Below are 17,652 nucleotides of genomic sequence, written 5' to 3' on the forward strand. Positions count from 1 at the left end.
CATTTTTTGAGCCCTGGTTTTTTTTATTTCGTCCAGGCCAACACCAATGCCATTAAATTTGCGTGTAGGTAGACCATTAAGCCATATTTGTTGACAAAAAAAATATCAGATTTTATTGACTTTATTTTGGTTATATTTTTTTAGATTTTACTGTTCATAATAAGAGCATATGAGCTCGGGTGTAGGCTGATAATTTCTCTCCTGAGGGCCCTCCGTTCCAAAACATTTTAAGTTATATGTTTGTTGTAAGCAAACTTCATTAGGTTTGACCAAGTCTATAGAATAATGTATATTTTGATAATAGAGAGTAGGATTTTCTATCATAACTTACCACATAACTAGTTAAGGTTTCTGACAATGTAAAAGTTCCAAAAATCCTGAAAAATAAATACTGAAGCAACACACTTATAATATAACATGATCCAACAAGGCGATTGAAAAAAATACAATTGTATGTGTCCTAGACAAAAGAAATACTGCAATATATATTTTTGCCACAGTGAGCTGAAATGATTGTTTCTTCGCCGAGGACACATAAATGCATATTTTCACAATCGCTCAGTTGGATCATCTCATGATATTAAAGTGATGCTCCACTATTTATTTCATACTTTTTGATAACTTTTAAACCGTTGAAAGCTTAGCATGCCTTAACATATATATATATACTTTTTTTACATAAACTTGGTCAAACTTAAGTTTGCCTTACAATAAACCAAGAACTTCAAATATTTTGAAACAGAGGAAATATAAAATAAGTTAAAAGTTCAGGAATATGTTGCAGAAAGGTATATTTGAATAAGGTCAAACAAAACTGTTTTTGTTCACCCTACACATGTACACTTAGCCCAGGGTACAAAGATCTAAGGATCAGAAGAGCTGTCAGTCAAGAAGTTCACCGCCAAGTTTACTTCAAGATGGCAATTACACTAGCAACACAAACATCTATCCCTCTGTTACTTACGACGGGAAAGGCGAGCATGAATCAAAACACACATACAAACTACCATTATTGAACCGAGCATTCTCGCAAAAAAAGTTGCGCCGGTCGGCTCAATCTCAACGCTGCATTAGAAAATTGCAGCTGTCATGCTTATCAATACCATCTCATCCTAACTCAGCTCCATCTCGTCTTGCGAATGACAGTGACCGAACCCCCAGATGGAATATTGATTCAGATCTAATAAAGAATAAAGAAATTCAGAAGCACGGCAGAAGCGGGTAATTTACATGGTCCACTCAAACATCTGCAAAATTGACAAAATCTGTTAAGGACCCCGAAGTAGAGAAAGAGAGAACGGGGTGCAGAGCAGGCGAGTGAAGATTGGGGATACGATGAAATTCAACAGCACACACCTTTTCATAGTTTGGAGCAGAGGAATTCAGATACGGATTCTTCTGCAACAAAAATGATCGATGGCACCAGTTCTCACTGAAAGCTTTGTACATTGAAATGTCAAACCAGGGTGATCATTGAACTCCTAGATCATTTGACAACTGCAATATTCCGCACATTTGAAGGTATGGGTTTTCCAGAAGTTTTTCATTGTTACACTGGAGTCAACGCAAATAAATGTCAGTGCCAACTTAATCTAGAGACCATATGCATGTGTGGAACGAAATTTATTGTGAGAAATATACCGCCTGAATGTGTTAGCAGGAACTAATATGATAACAGGTACTCCCTCTGTCCCATAATATAAGACGTTTTTTGACTATTATGGGACAGAGGGAGTACATGCGAACGATAATCCTGTGATATTTCAAATTTCAGCCCAACAAGATGAGATAGGAAAAGTGCATCAACCTGTTGAGCTTTTGAAATGAGACTTTGAAGCATCCGTTGGTAGACATCTGGTTCCTCTGTCATCATCCGCTGCACAACCAAAAACTTTATTAGGGCCAAGTGCAACAAGAATGTCAGTGAGCAGTCAACAACTGCTGACAAGCATACCTTCAAGAGAAAGGCAGCAGAATAATACGCCACCCTTGAGTCTGTATCATCTAGAAGCCCCCTGTTGGTGTCGAGTGGAGAAGGGACAAACATCAAGTATTAGCTATATACACCAACTTCAAACAAAGATATGCAGCTTACAAAAGATTACCTGAAGAACTCATTGCCTTCTACTTCCGAAAGTGCTTCTGGATCAGCTGTGCATTTACCAATCAAAAGCAAAAGAAGCGCTGCTCTAATATCTGATGTAGCACCAGGGATATTGCCTCTTCCTGTGCTACCAACAGCAATACCCAATGCAATATCATCACTGGCAGCGCCTTCAAGTTCCATCAATGGCCCATAAAATAATGAAGTTGGCACAAGGGCTACGAGCTGCATCGGAGCTATCGCAAGACCTTTCAGAAGTAGTGCTGCCATTGATGTTTCGCAGAGCAGAGCGGATTGAGTAGATTGATTCATCCCTGTATCTTGCAATGTCTCATTCCTGGAAAGGCTCTTCGTTCCTATGGTTTTGTGTGATGCAAGGGTTTCCAAAGTGCACTCGATGTTCTTAGTTGTGCAACCAAAAAGTTGACCAAGGGATTGAAGGCCGCCAAGTTGCATCACATTTGTGGACGGAAGCCTCAAACATAATTGTGAAAACAACATGTCACACATCTATATGAGGAAACTTCGAATTAGAGGATCGATCATATAACTTAAGAATACTAATGGTTGATTTAGACCAGTATTAAACAGGAGATCTAAGAGGTAAACAACTATGCATAGAAATTAGATTGGCTACAGATCAACTAACTATTAGCAGTTAACTGGATGTAGAGAGCACTATAATCTGCATTTAGAAATTACCTATTACCTTTGAGAAATTACATTTTGTAAATAGTTCATTGTCGGTATTAACTTTTAAGAAAGTAACTTTAATATTCGAAGATAGTGCTAGCTTGCAGTGCAAAGGCGAACTGCCTGCATTTTGGGTAAAAGAAAGTCACCTTTAAGATGTTGATATGGTCTGTCTCATTATTTTGAACCACAAGTAGCAAAGCAGTACTCATAACATCTATAAGCGCAAAAGCTTTGTCCAGACGGTTTTTGCTATGATAAGCAACTGAATGCTCCTGCATGTCACTGTCATCCAATAATAATTTGCAGCGCATCAGAAATTTCTCTAAAACATATAGAAATCCCCATCTGATGTAGTTGTGTTTTGATTTCAGAAGCCCACACAGCAGACAAACGGGCAGCGAAACTTCTGGACACGAGGTGTCGTGGCTTCCAGCATCTTTAATTTCCTCCTGGAGGTTTTGGATTTTAGACCAAACAGAGCCATCTGTTTCTTCACTTACTTCCGAGAGGAGCAATTCAACTAACCAAATATATCCATGGTGCCTGTATGATGAAATTTGTGAGTGAAGAAGTGAGTGCAAAGTAGCCCAGCAAAGCCTCGCCCTAGATGCAACGTCACCATCTTCAGATCCATCTTTAATGCTGCTGAAACACTTGAAGGATTTTGTTACTTGGATCATATAAGCAAACTCATTGTCAATCCTTGAAAATGTGCTCACAGTTCCATCAAGTTTCCTGATAACCTTGTCCAGAAGCTACAAATATTGAAATTTTGATCATGACCAATACAGTAAATGGTATTTCAAAAATAAAATTCCGAATTATGTACTCCCTCCGATCCAAATTAATTGACGCACTTAATTTGGATGGAGGGAGCACTCCTTATAAGGGAGAATCTTGACATATATTCATATTGTTTTACCATGAAACAAAGTCAGACAAATAAACGTGAATAAGACCATGTTGCAGGACCTAACGGTTAATTAAGACAAGAATGTGGATTCGTGGTCATGACTACTGCCTATTTATGTGAACGTGCGCAAACCATCACATACCATACACACTAGAGTTGATTGTAGGGACTCTCAATGTTGTGGATACAACTTACTTTGCGCAACTTCAAACATGACGTTTTACGTATGTAGAGCAATTTAACAAAGGCTCAACAGCTGTACTAAGTACTAACTACTAGTTTAGTCTCTAACACTGTCTACTCTCATGTAAAAAACACCGTCGACTCTTAGCATTGTAAGAAAAGATAGCAGTCCTTGTTGGGGAAGACTAGGGGAAAAAGACCTTACCGCGTTTAATTGCTCGTATTCTGCTGACTGTGATAATGCCGCAGATATAGCTTTTGTCAGCATATCCCCAACACCTTCAACACCATGCTTCACAGATATATAGAAGGCCTCCGGAGCATCAGCGGATGCAAGAAGGGAAGCGAGGGGTTGAGCATCATCGTAAGTATATGTTGAAAGACCAGCAGCCAAGCATGTTTCGTTTATTTGATGCACTACATAGTCAAAAAGAACAAAAAACAAATCCCGCTTCTCTTCCTTTGAGTTGGCTCGTGAATACTGTAAATGAAAAGGTAACTTAGATTAAGACGAAGAAAAATTACAATCATGAATAGTAGAAACAGATACTGAAATGGATTAGCATGGCATGATAATAATTCTGATTTTAAGGACCATCAGTTATCTCATGGAATTTGTTGGTTTGAGATAGTACAGTAGTGACCATTGGCGCAGATTTTATGGATCTATGATTGACCGAACTTTTCTCTCAAGTAAATAATACAGCACATCACCAGTTTTTCTGGGATACCCATCTTGCCAACCACACGTGGGACACTAGGTGCAGTAAAAATTGTTTTAAGCATAAGAAGTCCTATTTATGTTCAGATATATTCCTGGGGTTCAGTGCGAACCTACAAGGAAAGAAAATTCCGCATATGATTGCAGTTGCCATTCGCCACTCAGTACCAACTAGCCGATCCCCTTCATTCCAGACGATATTGACCAGTATTTTGAGACAAAATGAATTGGAGACTTTGATATCCATAGTTATTGAATGGAATGGGATATTCCAGCTAGTACCATAATGGAATAGCTAAGATTAACTGCAGATGGAAAGAACCAACATAACTACATGGCAGTGAACCGCTGGTGGGTTTACTTGCCTACGGAGCAGGTGTGGATTATCTTCTGGCCTATTATTGTTTGCTTGTACTTTGTGCAGTACTGAGATACTAAGATAATAATATATTGCAGTCAAATAGACATACAGCTCAGTTGTAAACAGACATGAAACAGCATAGTATTATCTAAACATAAGAGCAACACTAACCTCAAGACAGATATAGTCAACTCCACCAAGAAGATCTATCCGCTCGGGAACAAAATGTGTATCAAGTGCACCACTCTGAGTCCCATCTGGTACTTGGTACAGCATATTTGTCAGCATGCAAATGAGCTTGCTGTGCACTACTTTTGCCCATGAATGTTCCACACTAATCTCAAGAAGAGTCTTAACAACCTGTTCAGGATTTAAAAAATGCACATGTGGTTCTCAAACCCTTCTTTGACAGCAAGAAATAGCACAATTTACAGAAATTGCTGTAAACTACTGCCTCCGTTTCAAAATATAAGACGTTTTGGCAGTTTGAATTGAACTGCCAAAACGTCTTATATTTAGGAACAGAGGATGTAGTAAACAGACACATTTTTAGAAACCTATGCCAGATGAAGGTCAAACAGGCTCATACGCCAAATATATGAGAAAAATGCATGACCACATATATAAAAGAAGATGTCCAAGTGCATTTCACAGCCTGCTATCAAAGAAAAATCTTGTGCTGGAATAGCATTCTACACCCAACCCATACATTCGGAAGACATCAACACCAGTAATAATATACACAAACCTGTAGATTCAATTATTTTCAGTACCGCTGCTATTGGTTATTTTTATTTTCCATCTTTCATTTGTGAGTATAAAATAACAATAAAAATATGCACATCTTGCCATGTACACAGAAATCCATACTACATGCTCAACTGAAATATGTTTAGCATTAACGAGACATAAAGGTTTATAGTTTCAACTACAACTCCAATTTTCTATATATAAATGGCTAGCCCTCAATTACCTATTTCTCTCAGCATGCAAGCATGCCACCTCAAAATGCACCATGCATTGTAAAGACCCGCCACAAGATGCAATCATGCATAGAAAAAAAACCACCTCAACATGCAAATATGCATGCGAATGTTCATTCTATTATGATATTTATATTTTACAAATATACAACAATCAAACACAATAAGTCATATGTATTTACAGTTTTAGTTCTCATATTATTACTCCAAATATTCATGTTCCAAATGTAGGGAAAGGCTGCGTACTATAGACCCAAAGTGGTCGGACCCTTCCCTGGACCCTGCGCAAGCGGGAGCTACATGCACCAGGTTGCCCTTTTTTTTTATTCATGTTCCATATAATCAAATACCACTGATGCAACACATTGCCGCAACAAAGTGCCGGGTATCATCTAGAAGTGAAGTATTGAACACTGTTAGTCCAAAGGCATGCGAATAACAAGACTGACAAAATGTTACAAATAGGGTCCAAGCACACGACTCAAAGAATGAATACATGAAAAAACCTGTGTTTCCTTACCCTTATGTCCAAACCTCCAAGTCTGCTCCTGATGATTTTCCCTCCATCACAAACAAAGTAAATTAGACAACTTAAAGCTGATGCCCACACGATCTCCTGGCGCTCCTCCATCTACAAAACCAGAAGTAACAAATAAAGGTATTGTATGTACCAGCCTAGCATAAAATGGAGCAATCTATATGTTGTGGTGTAAACATGCTTGCACGTGCACGTAGATGAATATAGTACACATTCCCTTGTGCTTAAGAGGAGGGGTCAATATGACTACCAAAATGCATACAAGTTCAATATTCTAAAAGTAACAATCACCTGAACCAAGAGAAGGAGAACTTCAAATAGTATTTTGAGAAGCCATGACTCAAACTGATCAATAGCAGGACTAATCCTTTGCTCTTCTTCAGGTTCCGCTTCCCTCTGTTCATCCATATTGGGTCCGTACTCATTGTTCAGATAAGAGTTGCTTGTAGTATCACCTTTTTCAATAAGTGGTGCATCTTCAACTATCATAGGCTCCAGCAGGTGTGCATGAATCCCAAGGTTCAGAATCAGATCGAAAGCCTTTGTTCTGGCAGGTGATTTCTGAGAGCTTAACATGCCCTGAAACATTAAAAAATGTTAGAAATATTTCACATGATCTGTTTTGGGATACAGCTGTGCAGAGTATAACACCTCAAGCATATAAAGTGTCAGAGGAGCAGCAGCCTCAGAGTCCATCATATACCTGAACCAAAGAAGAGAAACAAATATTATCAAAACCTTTAATAAGTGTACTTCTATGGTTGCAAAGGTTGCTTTAACACCAAGCCTAAATAAGTGCAGTTCTATGACATTTTGAGATAAATATTTGCTCACATCTTGCAACGGTTGTTTTTTGATGCATGCATTCATTACTCAAACTACTAATTTGATAACAGAAATATGGCAAACATGGAAATCTTTAGTATGCGTGCAGCGTGCATCAGCCTAGAAGTACATTTCATAGAAGCAAAGCACACAGCCTGCTGACAACCCAAGTAAAACAGAGACATGCTTATACCAGAAAAAAGTAGCAGAACAATAGGCAGTTCAGATCAATGATGACAATGTGGCAGGTCATATCACATAGATATTCATGTCATAAAAAAACTTTGCATTAGATTAGAGCATATGTTTTGCAATTGAAATGCATCCATAGTAAAGAAAATATACTGTCTATTAACAGTAAGTTGTTCAGGTCTGATATCAGCAGTAATATTAGGTATAAAAGTAGAAGAATCATGCTGTCACTATAATACCAATAATGGAGACAGAAGTAGAAAAAACTAGATATGCAAACACGATGTGTGAACTGGAGGTAAAAAGAATGAAAAGATAAGCGTGTAAGGTCATATACATGTCAATAACAAGTTTAATGAGGACACTAAATGCCACATCCGCTGAAGGTTGCCGACTCTGGGTGGTCAATCTTGATGGAGCATTAAACTGATTTGCATTTGAAGTTGTTTCTGAACAAACTTCAGCTATGACTTCAGAAATTTCAGTAGGATTCAATCGCAAGGGTTGCTGCTCACTGTTGAAACAAGGTACCACAAAGAGCAACAGATGCATGTGAGCACATTGTTAGGCATGATGCAACACAATCAAAAGACAAGTAAAGTTCAAACTGAAACACAGTATTATTTAGCTATATGGTTTATACAGGAGTATTACTCCCTCCATTCCTAAATATTTGTCTTTTTAGAGATTTCAAATGGACTACCACATACGGATGTATATAGACATATTTTAGAGTGCAGATTCACTCATTTTGCTCCGTATGTAGTCACTTGTTGAAATCTCTAGAAAGACAAATATTTAGGAACGGAGGAAGTACTATAAACAAGAAAATATTTAATATAGAGGCAAATGAGAGTTATCTGACAAAATACAACTTGGAATCTCTCCATGGCTTTGTTAATTAAGTAAAGATTTTACTCAGAATCCCAAAATTGCATGTCTCACTATTTCCATCTTGTTTTTCTGCAGCATGCATGTGCATATGGTGGCAGAAAAATTTCAGACGCAATCAACTTAGGGTATTTCAATTACATTGATGCAATACTGACCTTATAAAAGTACGCAGACTTCAACATATACATTCCTATACAAAATGCTATGCTAAATAAAAGCAGAAGGGAATACCTGTAGTGCCTATACTGAAAAAGGGGACGTGCTCGAGGCTGGAATGTATTTGCAGGTACGTTCACCCTGCAGAAAAAGTAAGTGTTGACACACTTAATACCACTTAGACTAATTATTGATATCAATAATTTAAACAAAAAAATCTACAAGTTAATATGCTCCAATTACTGGCTTAGCGACAAGGAGTTGGTTCTTAATGAAGTATGAAATGTCAGCACAGATACAGAAAGCTGTTTCTCAAAATACCCATCTCAGCGAAACTGGAAAGGGAATAGGGCAGGGGATAGAAGGAGAATGTGTTCTATGTGAAATACCAAAATGATGCATGAAAGGAAATATATGGTTTCGCCACAATGTGGCACTGATATACATGATAACCTAAAGAAGAAGAAAAAACCTACCAAACTTGGCTCGGGCCTGATTTCATGCGTTTTGAGGCAGTTATTGCTTTCAGATGACCCTGCGATGACGCAAAAGTGCTAGCTGTCGAAGTTGAAGGTTGCAATAAATCAATATCAGGAAATTCCTGGATAACAGAATATTTCCATTGTTGATCATTAATCTTTGCCTCCATATCCCCTACTAGAAGAGCCGCAGCACCAACTTCAAGAAAACCATGTGTATGAAAATCTTGAAGGCCTGCAAGATCATTGCTGGTGATAAATGAAACAAACAATGCAGTTAGTGTTTGCACGACTATCAGCATTATACTTTTAAATTCCATTCATTACGGCTAGAATGACTGGAATGCTCCAGTGTGACAAAAAACAGGTAGAGAACACATTGCGTCTTGTACTGACATGACAGTCTGGTCTACCAAAGCAAACTGACAGTAAAAAATAAGCACAAGAGAAATACCTTTCCTTGGCAGATCTTGATGTTTGACGTTCACCATATACATGCCATCGCCAATTTAGAATGTCGAAGGATATATACTTGGTATCATATCCATGCTCTCCACCATCGACCTTTTCACTTGCTGATGATGTTAAATCGGGTGCAGTTTGCAATTCCTTTGATTCAAGATGTTCTCTGTTGGTAACAGCTTCTGGATTCAACTGTAAGGACCTATTCAAAAATGATGAAAGTGAAGGAAGCGACTGTTTTGTAGAGGCTGATGCCAGAGACTGAGGAATTGGTTGGAATGATAACTTTGGAATATGCCTGGCAACTAGTGAGCGGACATAGTTTAAAGATTTCACAAGAGATGCTGAAGCAAAGTTCGATATTGGTGGGGCAACAAGAGAGGAATTTGGCAAAGCTGCAGATGATCCAATGTTCTGGCCAAATGATGATGCTCTGTGACCTGCCACTGGGTCATACTTTGCCATGGTATTTGCACAAAAGATGTCGATTTGACGTAGCGTTTGCACCCTTGGAATATACCTTACCACGCAAAGTTGTACAGTGTATTAGTGTAAGTGCAAGCAAGTTTCAAGAATAAGCATGAGACGCTGACAATTGACACTCAGCTTACCGGATAAGATATCTCTTTAACAATGCCACGCATCTTGGGACAACTGCTGGGCTGGTTGAAAAGATTGTCCACGTTAGGAAATATAATATTCAATTTTGAGGGGCATTATATTCTTATAGATACGGCAGCTCAAAAAATCAAAATGCGGCAAGGAAATTGTGAATAATTTCAAGTATTACAGATCCTTATCGTTACTTGATTAATTATTGTATGCCGTACAGAAACAAGCTAAGGAGTTGTAGCTTATGACACAGGAGCTAGATAAGTTTGTCAAGAAAAACACGAGATACATGAGCACATTATGCTGAATCTTTACCACTTGTAATGTGAAATGGGGAAAGAGCTTGAAAAGGCGAAATGAAAGGGAAAAGCATACCTCCGATCTCTTTCTGCAAGAGCATGGTCAATCAGGACATTATAAGCCATATCAATGGTTGATAGGTTAGCTATATAATCCTGCCAGCATAAGATCACTCATCAGGAAATGGCATACATGTGCAGAAGTTGAGTTAAAAGAATCTTGCTGCATTACAAAACTTTGTTTGCCATCAATAGCCCAAATACCAACAGCGGTAAAAAGAAAGCAGATAACCAAAATATGCTAGCCAGTGATGAACCATGATGGATATACCAAATAATTTAACAAATAAAGCAATTAACCAAACAATCAAAAGGATTCAACAATTTCTATATTTTTAACCAGTCAAAAACTTCACATTAGATGATGTGCATGCAGTTATATATAGCAACTGACAGATAACATGTCCGAATATAACATTCATGTATCTTGCAAGTCATAATGAGCAAAAGAACAGTAGTCAGGTTTTGTTTCTTTGGCAAACACCTTGAATGTATGTCATATAGGGAGCTTGTAAACAGACCAAGCCAGTGTGTCCATGTTTCATGTGCAAAAGGCAACACCGGCGCGCTTTCCTTTCAAACGGTGGTCGGTGATCTTAGGCGACACATGTTCCATTCATTAATCATGAAACAATACAAAACCAGAGTATGGTCAAATAAATTACAAACTACGCGGTTATGTCATTCATGGGCATGAATCGTTTCTCGGCGTCATTGGAAATAAGTGGGCGGCACATTCCAATTCGAATCAACACTACAGGCACCAATTTTGTATGTCATTCAGTGCATTGCGCCGTGCAGTATTATCATGACATACAAGGCGACAAGCAAACCAAATATAAGCTGCTGGTTTCTCTCCAACTGCGTCTTAGAACAGCAGGTAGTGCCAAATGCGCCATTACCGAATCCCATTCGCAAGAGAGAAAGCAGAGAAGCTAAATATGCTGGGCAGTGATGAATCATGACGGATATATGAAACAATTAACAAATCGAGCAACCAAACAGAAAATGCAACAAATGGTCAAAAGGAGAAAGAACTTCACATTAGATTGCAAGTCATAATTTGCCAAAACAGTAATTAGGTATTGCTTCTTTGGCAAACACCTTGAATGTGTGTCATAGAGGGTTGCCTGTAAACAGACATAGTCAACGTGTTTTGTGCTTATGTGCAAAAGGCAAGGCGGAAGCGCCCTTTGATTCCAAACGGTGGTCGGTGGTCTTAAGTGACACGTGTTGTATTCATTAATCGTGAAAGGGTAGATACCAAAATATGATGAAATAATGGCATGACAAACTACCCAGTGACATCACTCGTGGACATGAACCGTTTTTCAGCGTCATTGGAAATAAGTGGGTGGCGCGTTCCAGTTAATACTATAAGCACCAATTTTATGCATCATTCAATGCATTGCGCAATGCCACTGGTGCGTCACATACAAGACGACAATCAAAAAGCTGCTGGCAACTCCACAACCTGGGGTTCAGAAAAGCAGCCAGCGCCGAGTGAGCGTGCCATTGCCAAATCTATCCGTTCGCAAGTCGCTTAGTGCGAGGGCCATATCGCCGTGGTTCCCGGCTAGACTCATATCATTCATGTACATGGAGTCGTTCCTTGGCGTCTGGCATGTTCCAATAAGGAACTGTAGGCACCAATTATGTGCATCATTCCCTAGTCGTATCGCGAGATACAAGATGACAACTGAACCAAATGCAAGCTGCTGCTTCCTCTGCAACAGGACTGGGGTTCAGAGCAGCAGCTAGAGCCGAGCGTGCGCGCGCCGTTACCAAACCTAGCCACCGGCGAGTCGCTTGGCGCGTGGGTGGCAAATCGACGTGATTCCTAGCTATAGGCAAGCACGCGAAGGAGTAGTGCACATGTAGGGCAACCAACCAAGGAGGAGCCGAGATTTATGAAAGGGAGATGGGTGGAGAACTGACCCGGAGGGTGCGGGAGGCCTCGGCGGCGGCGGCGGCGGGGCCGTGGGTGTGCGGGGCCGGCGGGGAGAGGCAGTCGGCGACGGCGCGGCGGAGCGGCTCGGGCGGCTTCCGCGCGGACGCGGACGACGCGGCGGCGGCCCCGGAGAAGGAGGGCGCGGCGGACATGGCCCGCGGCGGGGGCATCCCCACGGCGGCCACGCGCCCGCTCCCGCCCGCCCGCGACGGCGCGTCGTGGAGCCGCATCCCGGCGGGCGCGAGATCTCCCCGATGCGGGGAGGGCTGGAGCGGCGGGCTAACCCTAGGCGCTCGTCGTGGTCGTCGGCGGCAGCATCCGGGCTTGGCTGGTCGCTCCGAGGCGAGGGGATTCGAATCGCGGGGGTTGGGGTTCGGGTTGGTTCAGTCTCGACTCGAGTCTGGAGTCTGGCCCGCCGTCTGGTCTGAGGAGGAGAGGAGGAAGGACAAGGCGACGACCCCTGGCTAGGCTAGGCTACAGTACTGTATATTTTCCCATTTTTCCTATTTCCGTCGTCCCCCGAATTCATTCATTCATTTTCTAATTCAAAATGGATACCATCTTCTACTCCCTCTGTCTCAAGATGTAACATGTTTTTTAACCTTACCTAAGGAGTATTTCTTCCTCTCTTTTGCGGGGTAAAGCATGGGTTTTATTTCTTAGAAAGAGATAGTATTACAGTATGCTAATACAAACTCTGAGGGAGCATTTGGAACTCGGCGCAACCTTCAGAACGATCAATATTAGCTAGACTATGAACAACTCTATAAGGAGTATTTCTTATTCGTGTTCGTGCGTGTTTCGAGCTGATTTTTTGCTCGGAGCTTTTGGAGGAAGAAAAAACCTTGTTGTTGTGCGGCGACGGATCCACGTCCTAACCCTTCACACCGCCCAGGCTTGGTCGAGGAACCCCTGTTGGATCTTCTTAATGAGACTCGACAATTTTATCTGTAGCTCTCACGAGCAAGAAACTCACAGAGGTCGATGCGTTTTGTGCCTTGGCGGGGCACAAGACATGGCCCGCTTCACCACCGTTTTTTTGCCCCCGGTCAACAATGTTATCCGCTATAGTTTTCTTGTGTGGTCGGCTTCATTCCACATTTGGTAAAACATTGTCTTTTAGTATGGGACACTGGTATATGGGAGGCGGCTCGTGGTTAAGTTTTTGGGTTTTGTGCAGCCTACTTTTGTTTCTTCTATGTTGATCTGGTCTAGAATGCCAACATACCATTCATCTCAAAACTAGAAACGACCTAATTTAGCTTCTCTTAATCTACCAAATACGGCGAGGTTTGTGAAAAGATCGAAGTTAACATATGAGTTGGTAAATCATCGTCAAAGATTAGAGGAAACTAGTTGTGGTTATTTTTTATCGTTAATAAGCAAAATCCCTATATCATTCCATTGATAGAAGGAGTTTGAACAAGTACAAAAGTGTGATACAGCACGTGATACGTGCACTAGAAGGCGTAAACATGGTGACCAGTGCAGAAGGCTAGAGGGAGAGAGGGGGTCAGCTCCAACAGGCAGAGGTTTACATCTCAAGTAATACATAGATAATTCCTTTGCCGCTGCTTTGGCCCACAATGGCACGAGATGGACCATGTCGTGAGCATAAATGATGGAAGAGAGGGGGACTGACGATGGATGTTGGGGGCATTAGAGCACGAATCTGCCCACTAATCGGAGAAGCGCAATGTCGAGCCTGGTAACAATGTCGTGGATCGACACCAAGATAGCACCTCGTATCAAACTTGCTGAGAGAAAGATGGGTCGGCAAGTAAGTTGTAGATCTTCGGGAACTTGGTCAAACCGGGCGCACTGGTCGTAAAAAACTTGTTCTAAACACCAAACTAGTTGTGGTTATATGTCTTTGGCCAAAGGGAATATCTTCCCCTCACCCCGACTGATCCACCAAGAGACATTAAGGAAAAATAAAAAAAATACTCCCTCCATCCTCTTTAGTAAGACGTTTTAGACAACAGTCATTGAACTGTTTTGGATGTTGTCTGAATTGTCTAAAACATCTTACAAAAATGAATAAAGGGAGTACAAGAAACATCCATATGCTCGCATAATGAAAAGGAAGCATGGAAAACGGCACATGTTTTGTGATGCAAAATCATGGTGACTCCTCTCATGCGACTATACCTTTTTTTTTTGAGAATCCTCATGCGACTATACCTGGCCATAACTCAGACCGACGCGCCCGCAGTAGAAAACCAAGGCCCGAACTCGGCCTGGATTTCAGGCCCAAGCCCGGCCCATCAGTGCAAAAAGCCCGCCATGCCTCTTCCCTAAAATGCAAATATGTCAAGCCCAAGCCCGGCCCGACCTGATAGTTCGGCTCAAAATCTAGACCCAGGCCCGGCCCATGGACAAAGCCTAGCCGGCCGGGTTTCCCATAGCCAGGTATATATGCACCAGATGCATTCGCGTACACATATGGTAAGCAATTTGAAAACAAGCTTCAATGAGGGCTCCCTCCCCCCATTTCCCGGTGTTTATATTGTACTTTCTTTATAAAGAAACATAAAAACATTTAGATCACTATGTAAAAGACATCATTTGCAATTCAAAAACATCTCCTTCCTGTATTTTTTTTCAAAAAAAAGGTGAAGGAGAAATATTTTTAAAAAAAAACCATCGAAATCACTAATTAAGGAGTACTCGTTGCAAAGAACACTCCACTTTTCCAGGTCGCGACAAGTGACGCACATGCAGCGCGCCACTTGTCGCAACCTGGGAGTTTTCCCTTTTTTCGTAGATCCGTTTATTCAAAACGTTGTATCTCTTAAACCGTGCGTCCAAATCTTGAACCGTTTTCACCATTGGATTCCTCGTGTCGGGATCTTCAAAACTAAATCCCATGTTGATAGGTTTTGACGAACTTTTTTGTTTCATGAAAAAAACCGGATGAAAAAACCGGGCGAAAAAACCAAACCGGGAGCACGGTTTTTTTCCCTTTCCGAAAGAGGCACGCCCGTGCCTCTCGCGAAATCACAACCGTGCCTCTCGTGGAAGCAAAACCGTGACTCTCGTGAAAGGAAAAAAAAACAGAAAACACGTTTTTTTCCCGTTTCCGAGAGGCACGGCCGTGACTCTGGCGAAAGCACAACCGTGCCTCTCGCAAAAGCAAAACCGTGACTCTCACGAAAGAAAAAAAAACAGAAAACACATATTTTTTTCCTTTTCCGAGAGGCACGGCCGTGACTTTCGCGTAAGCACAACTGTGCCTCTCGCGGAAGCAAACCCGTGACTCTCACGAAAGAAAAAAAACAGAAAACACGTTTTGTTTTTCCCTTTCCGAGAGGCACGACCGTGACTCTCGCCAAAGCACAACCGTGCCTCTCGCGGAAGCAAAACCGTGACTCTCGCGAAAGAAGAAAAACAAAAAATGCGTTTTTTTCGTTTCCTAAAGTCACGGCCGTGACTCTCGATAAAGCACAACCGTGCCTCTCGCGAAAGAAAAACCGTGACTTTCGCGAAAGGAAAAAAAAGAAAACGTATTTTTTCGCGGAAAAATATAATTTTTTTCGAAAATGTTTTTTTGATCGAAAAGTTAAGAAAAACCAGGGGAAAACCAAAACGTCGAAAAAATCTGAAAAAAACCGTTTAAAAAGCAAAAAAACGTGTGCGGAAAAATAAAAAAACAAAATCCGAAGGGAGCGTCCAGAGCGCGACATGTGACGAATGGCTGAGAGCGCGCCAAGTGGCGCTCGTCGTAGCGCTCGTTAACTAGTTGCTCCGAGAAACCATCCGTTTTTCCGCGAGAGAACCGGGCCACTGGCTGAGAGGGACGGCCCAGCCCGGAACGGCCCCGTTGCGCCCGTTTCTTCGAGGGACGGCCCAGCCCGGAACGGCCCCGTTGCGCCCGTTTCTTCGCTGCACGCAAACGGGCGCATACCCCTCGTTAAAACTGCATCAGTCAAAAAAGCGTCCGTGCGGTGGTTTGAACCTGGGACGTCTCGATATTGAGAGCAACGCAGTTACCACTAGGCAACGAACAACTTGGTGTCTGCAAACCTCTTTTCCTTCCTTTATTGTTTGTCCAGGTCGCGATATTTTCTTCTTCTCCTTTTTCCTGCTATTTTTTCATTTTTCATTTTTCTTTTCTTATTCCTTTTTCTTTTTTTCGTAAATGTGCAATTTTTTATTCAAATTTGGTAAACCTGTTCAAATTCAATGAACTTTTTATCAAAATCGATGAACTCTTTTTTCAAATTCGATGAACTCTTTTTCCAAAATCAACGAACACTTTCCATAATCGATGAACTTTTTTCAAAGTTGATGAACTCGTTTTTCAAAACCGATGAACTTTTTTCCAAATCGATGAACTCTTTTTCAAAATCGATGAACTTTTTTTAAACTCGATGAACTATTTTTTCAAAACGATGAACTTTTTTCCAAATCGATGAACTCTTTTTCAAAATCGATGAACTTTTTTCAAAGTCGTTGAACTCTTTTTTGAAAACCGATGAACTTTTTTGCAAATCGATGAACTCCTTTTCAAAATCAATGAACTCTTTTTCAAAACCGATGAACTCTTTTTAAAGTCGACGAACTATTTTTTTTCAAAACCTATGAACTTTTTTCCAAATCGATGAACTCTTTTTCAAAATTGATGAACTTTTTTCAAAGTTGATGAACTCTTTTTCAAAATAGATGAACTTTTTTTTTCAAAATCTATGAACTCTTTTCAAAACCGACCAACTCTTTTTCGAAATCGATGAACTTTTTTTGAAATATGTTTTTTTTCAAGAACCAATGAACTTTTCTGTAAGAGAAAGGTGTGGCAGCTCCCGGGTGTAGGTGCACCCGCATGAACAGTACACTTGAAAAAAAGATGAAACAAAGTCGAAAAAATCCGAATTTTTTTGACATCAAACTAAATCAAAAGTTTTAGCTTTCTGCAAAATTCCGTGACCAAATAACATTTGAGGAGCCCTCAGCAAAAAAAACAAATAATTTAAAATCAAAGCGCTACAGTGAACGTTTACATGTGTATTAAATTTCGCGGCTACAAATATACATTACGTTTCGCCCTGGGTTTGGTCGGTGATGTGTCGTAGTCCAGTTGGTTATCAGTAGTTGCTTGCTGTTGGAGGTCGTGAGTAGAGGAGAACTTCCTTTTTAGGGTGTTCTTTTTCGCGCAAATGAGCAAATGAGGTCTATCCACTGAATTTTTGCTGGGCCGGCCCAGTCCCATCTTCTTGGAGCGCC

The 17,652-nt window shown here is 40.9% G+C and overlaps 1 protein-coding gene across 1 annotated transcript; it reads right to left on the reverse strand.

The window, feature by feature from the left end:
* Positions 1–776: 776 nt before the first annotated feature.
* On the reverse strand, positions 777–12,843 carry LOC123063714 (uncharacterized). Its single transcript, XM_044487614.1, has 18 exons — positions 12,417–12,843; positions 10,495–10,574; positions 10,119–10,169; positions 9,500–10,027; positions 9,043–9,294; positions 8,642–8,707; positions 7,854–8,030; positions 7,151–7,202; positions 6,791–7,078; positions 6,482–6,592; positions 5,150–5,338; positions 4,102–4,377; positions 2,947–3,555; positions 2,106–2,614; positions 1,955–2,015; positions 1,808–1,876; positions 1,357–1,554; positions 777–1,247 (listed from the first exon to the last, which is right to left on the reverse strand). Exons 1-17 carry the CDS (start codon positions 12,657–12,659, stop codon positions 1,471–1,473), a joined length of 3,645 nt encoding a protein of 1,214 aa, XP_044343549.1. The 5' UTR covers positions 12,660–12,843; the 3' UTR covers positions 777–1,247; positions 1,357–1,470.
* Positions 12,844–17,652: the final 4,809 nt, after the last annotated feature.

The sequence above is a fragment of the Triticum aestivum genome, chromosome 3A (genome assembly GCF_018294505.1).
Source record: "Triticum aestivum cultivar Chinese Spring chromosome 3A, IWGSC CS RefSeq v2.1, whole genome shotgun sequence".
Lineage (NCBI taxonomy): Eukaryota > Viridiplantae > Streptophyta > Magnoliopsida > Poales > Poaceae > Triticum > Triticum aestivum.

What these genes read in the sequence shown, in the direction of transcription:
- LOC123063714 (XM_044487614.1), bottom strand. Translation starts at nt 12,659, where the DNA reads ATGCGGCTCCACGACGCGCCGTCGCGGGCGGGCGGGAGCGGGCGCGTG. An exon ending in TGACACTTTATATGCTTGAG is followed by an intron (nt 7,079 to 7,150) that starts GTGTTATACTCT and finishes TTAATGTTTCAG; the next exon opens with GGCATGTTAAGCTCTCAGAA. An exon ending in AATACGAGCAATTAAACGCG is followed by an intron (nt 3,556 to 4,101) that starts GTAAGGTCTTTT and finishes CAATATTTGTAG; the next exon opens with CTTCTGGACAAGGTTATCAG.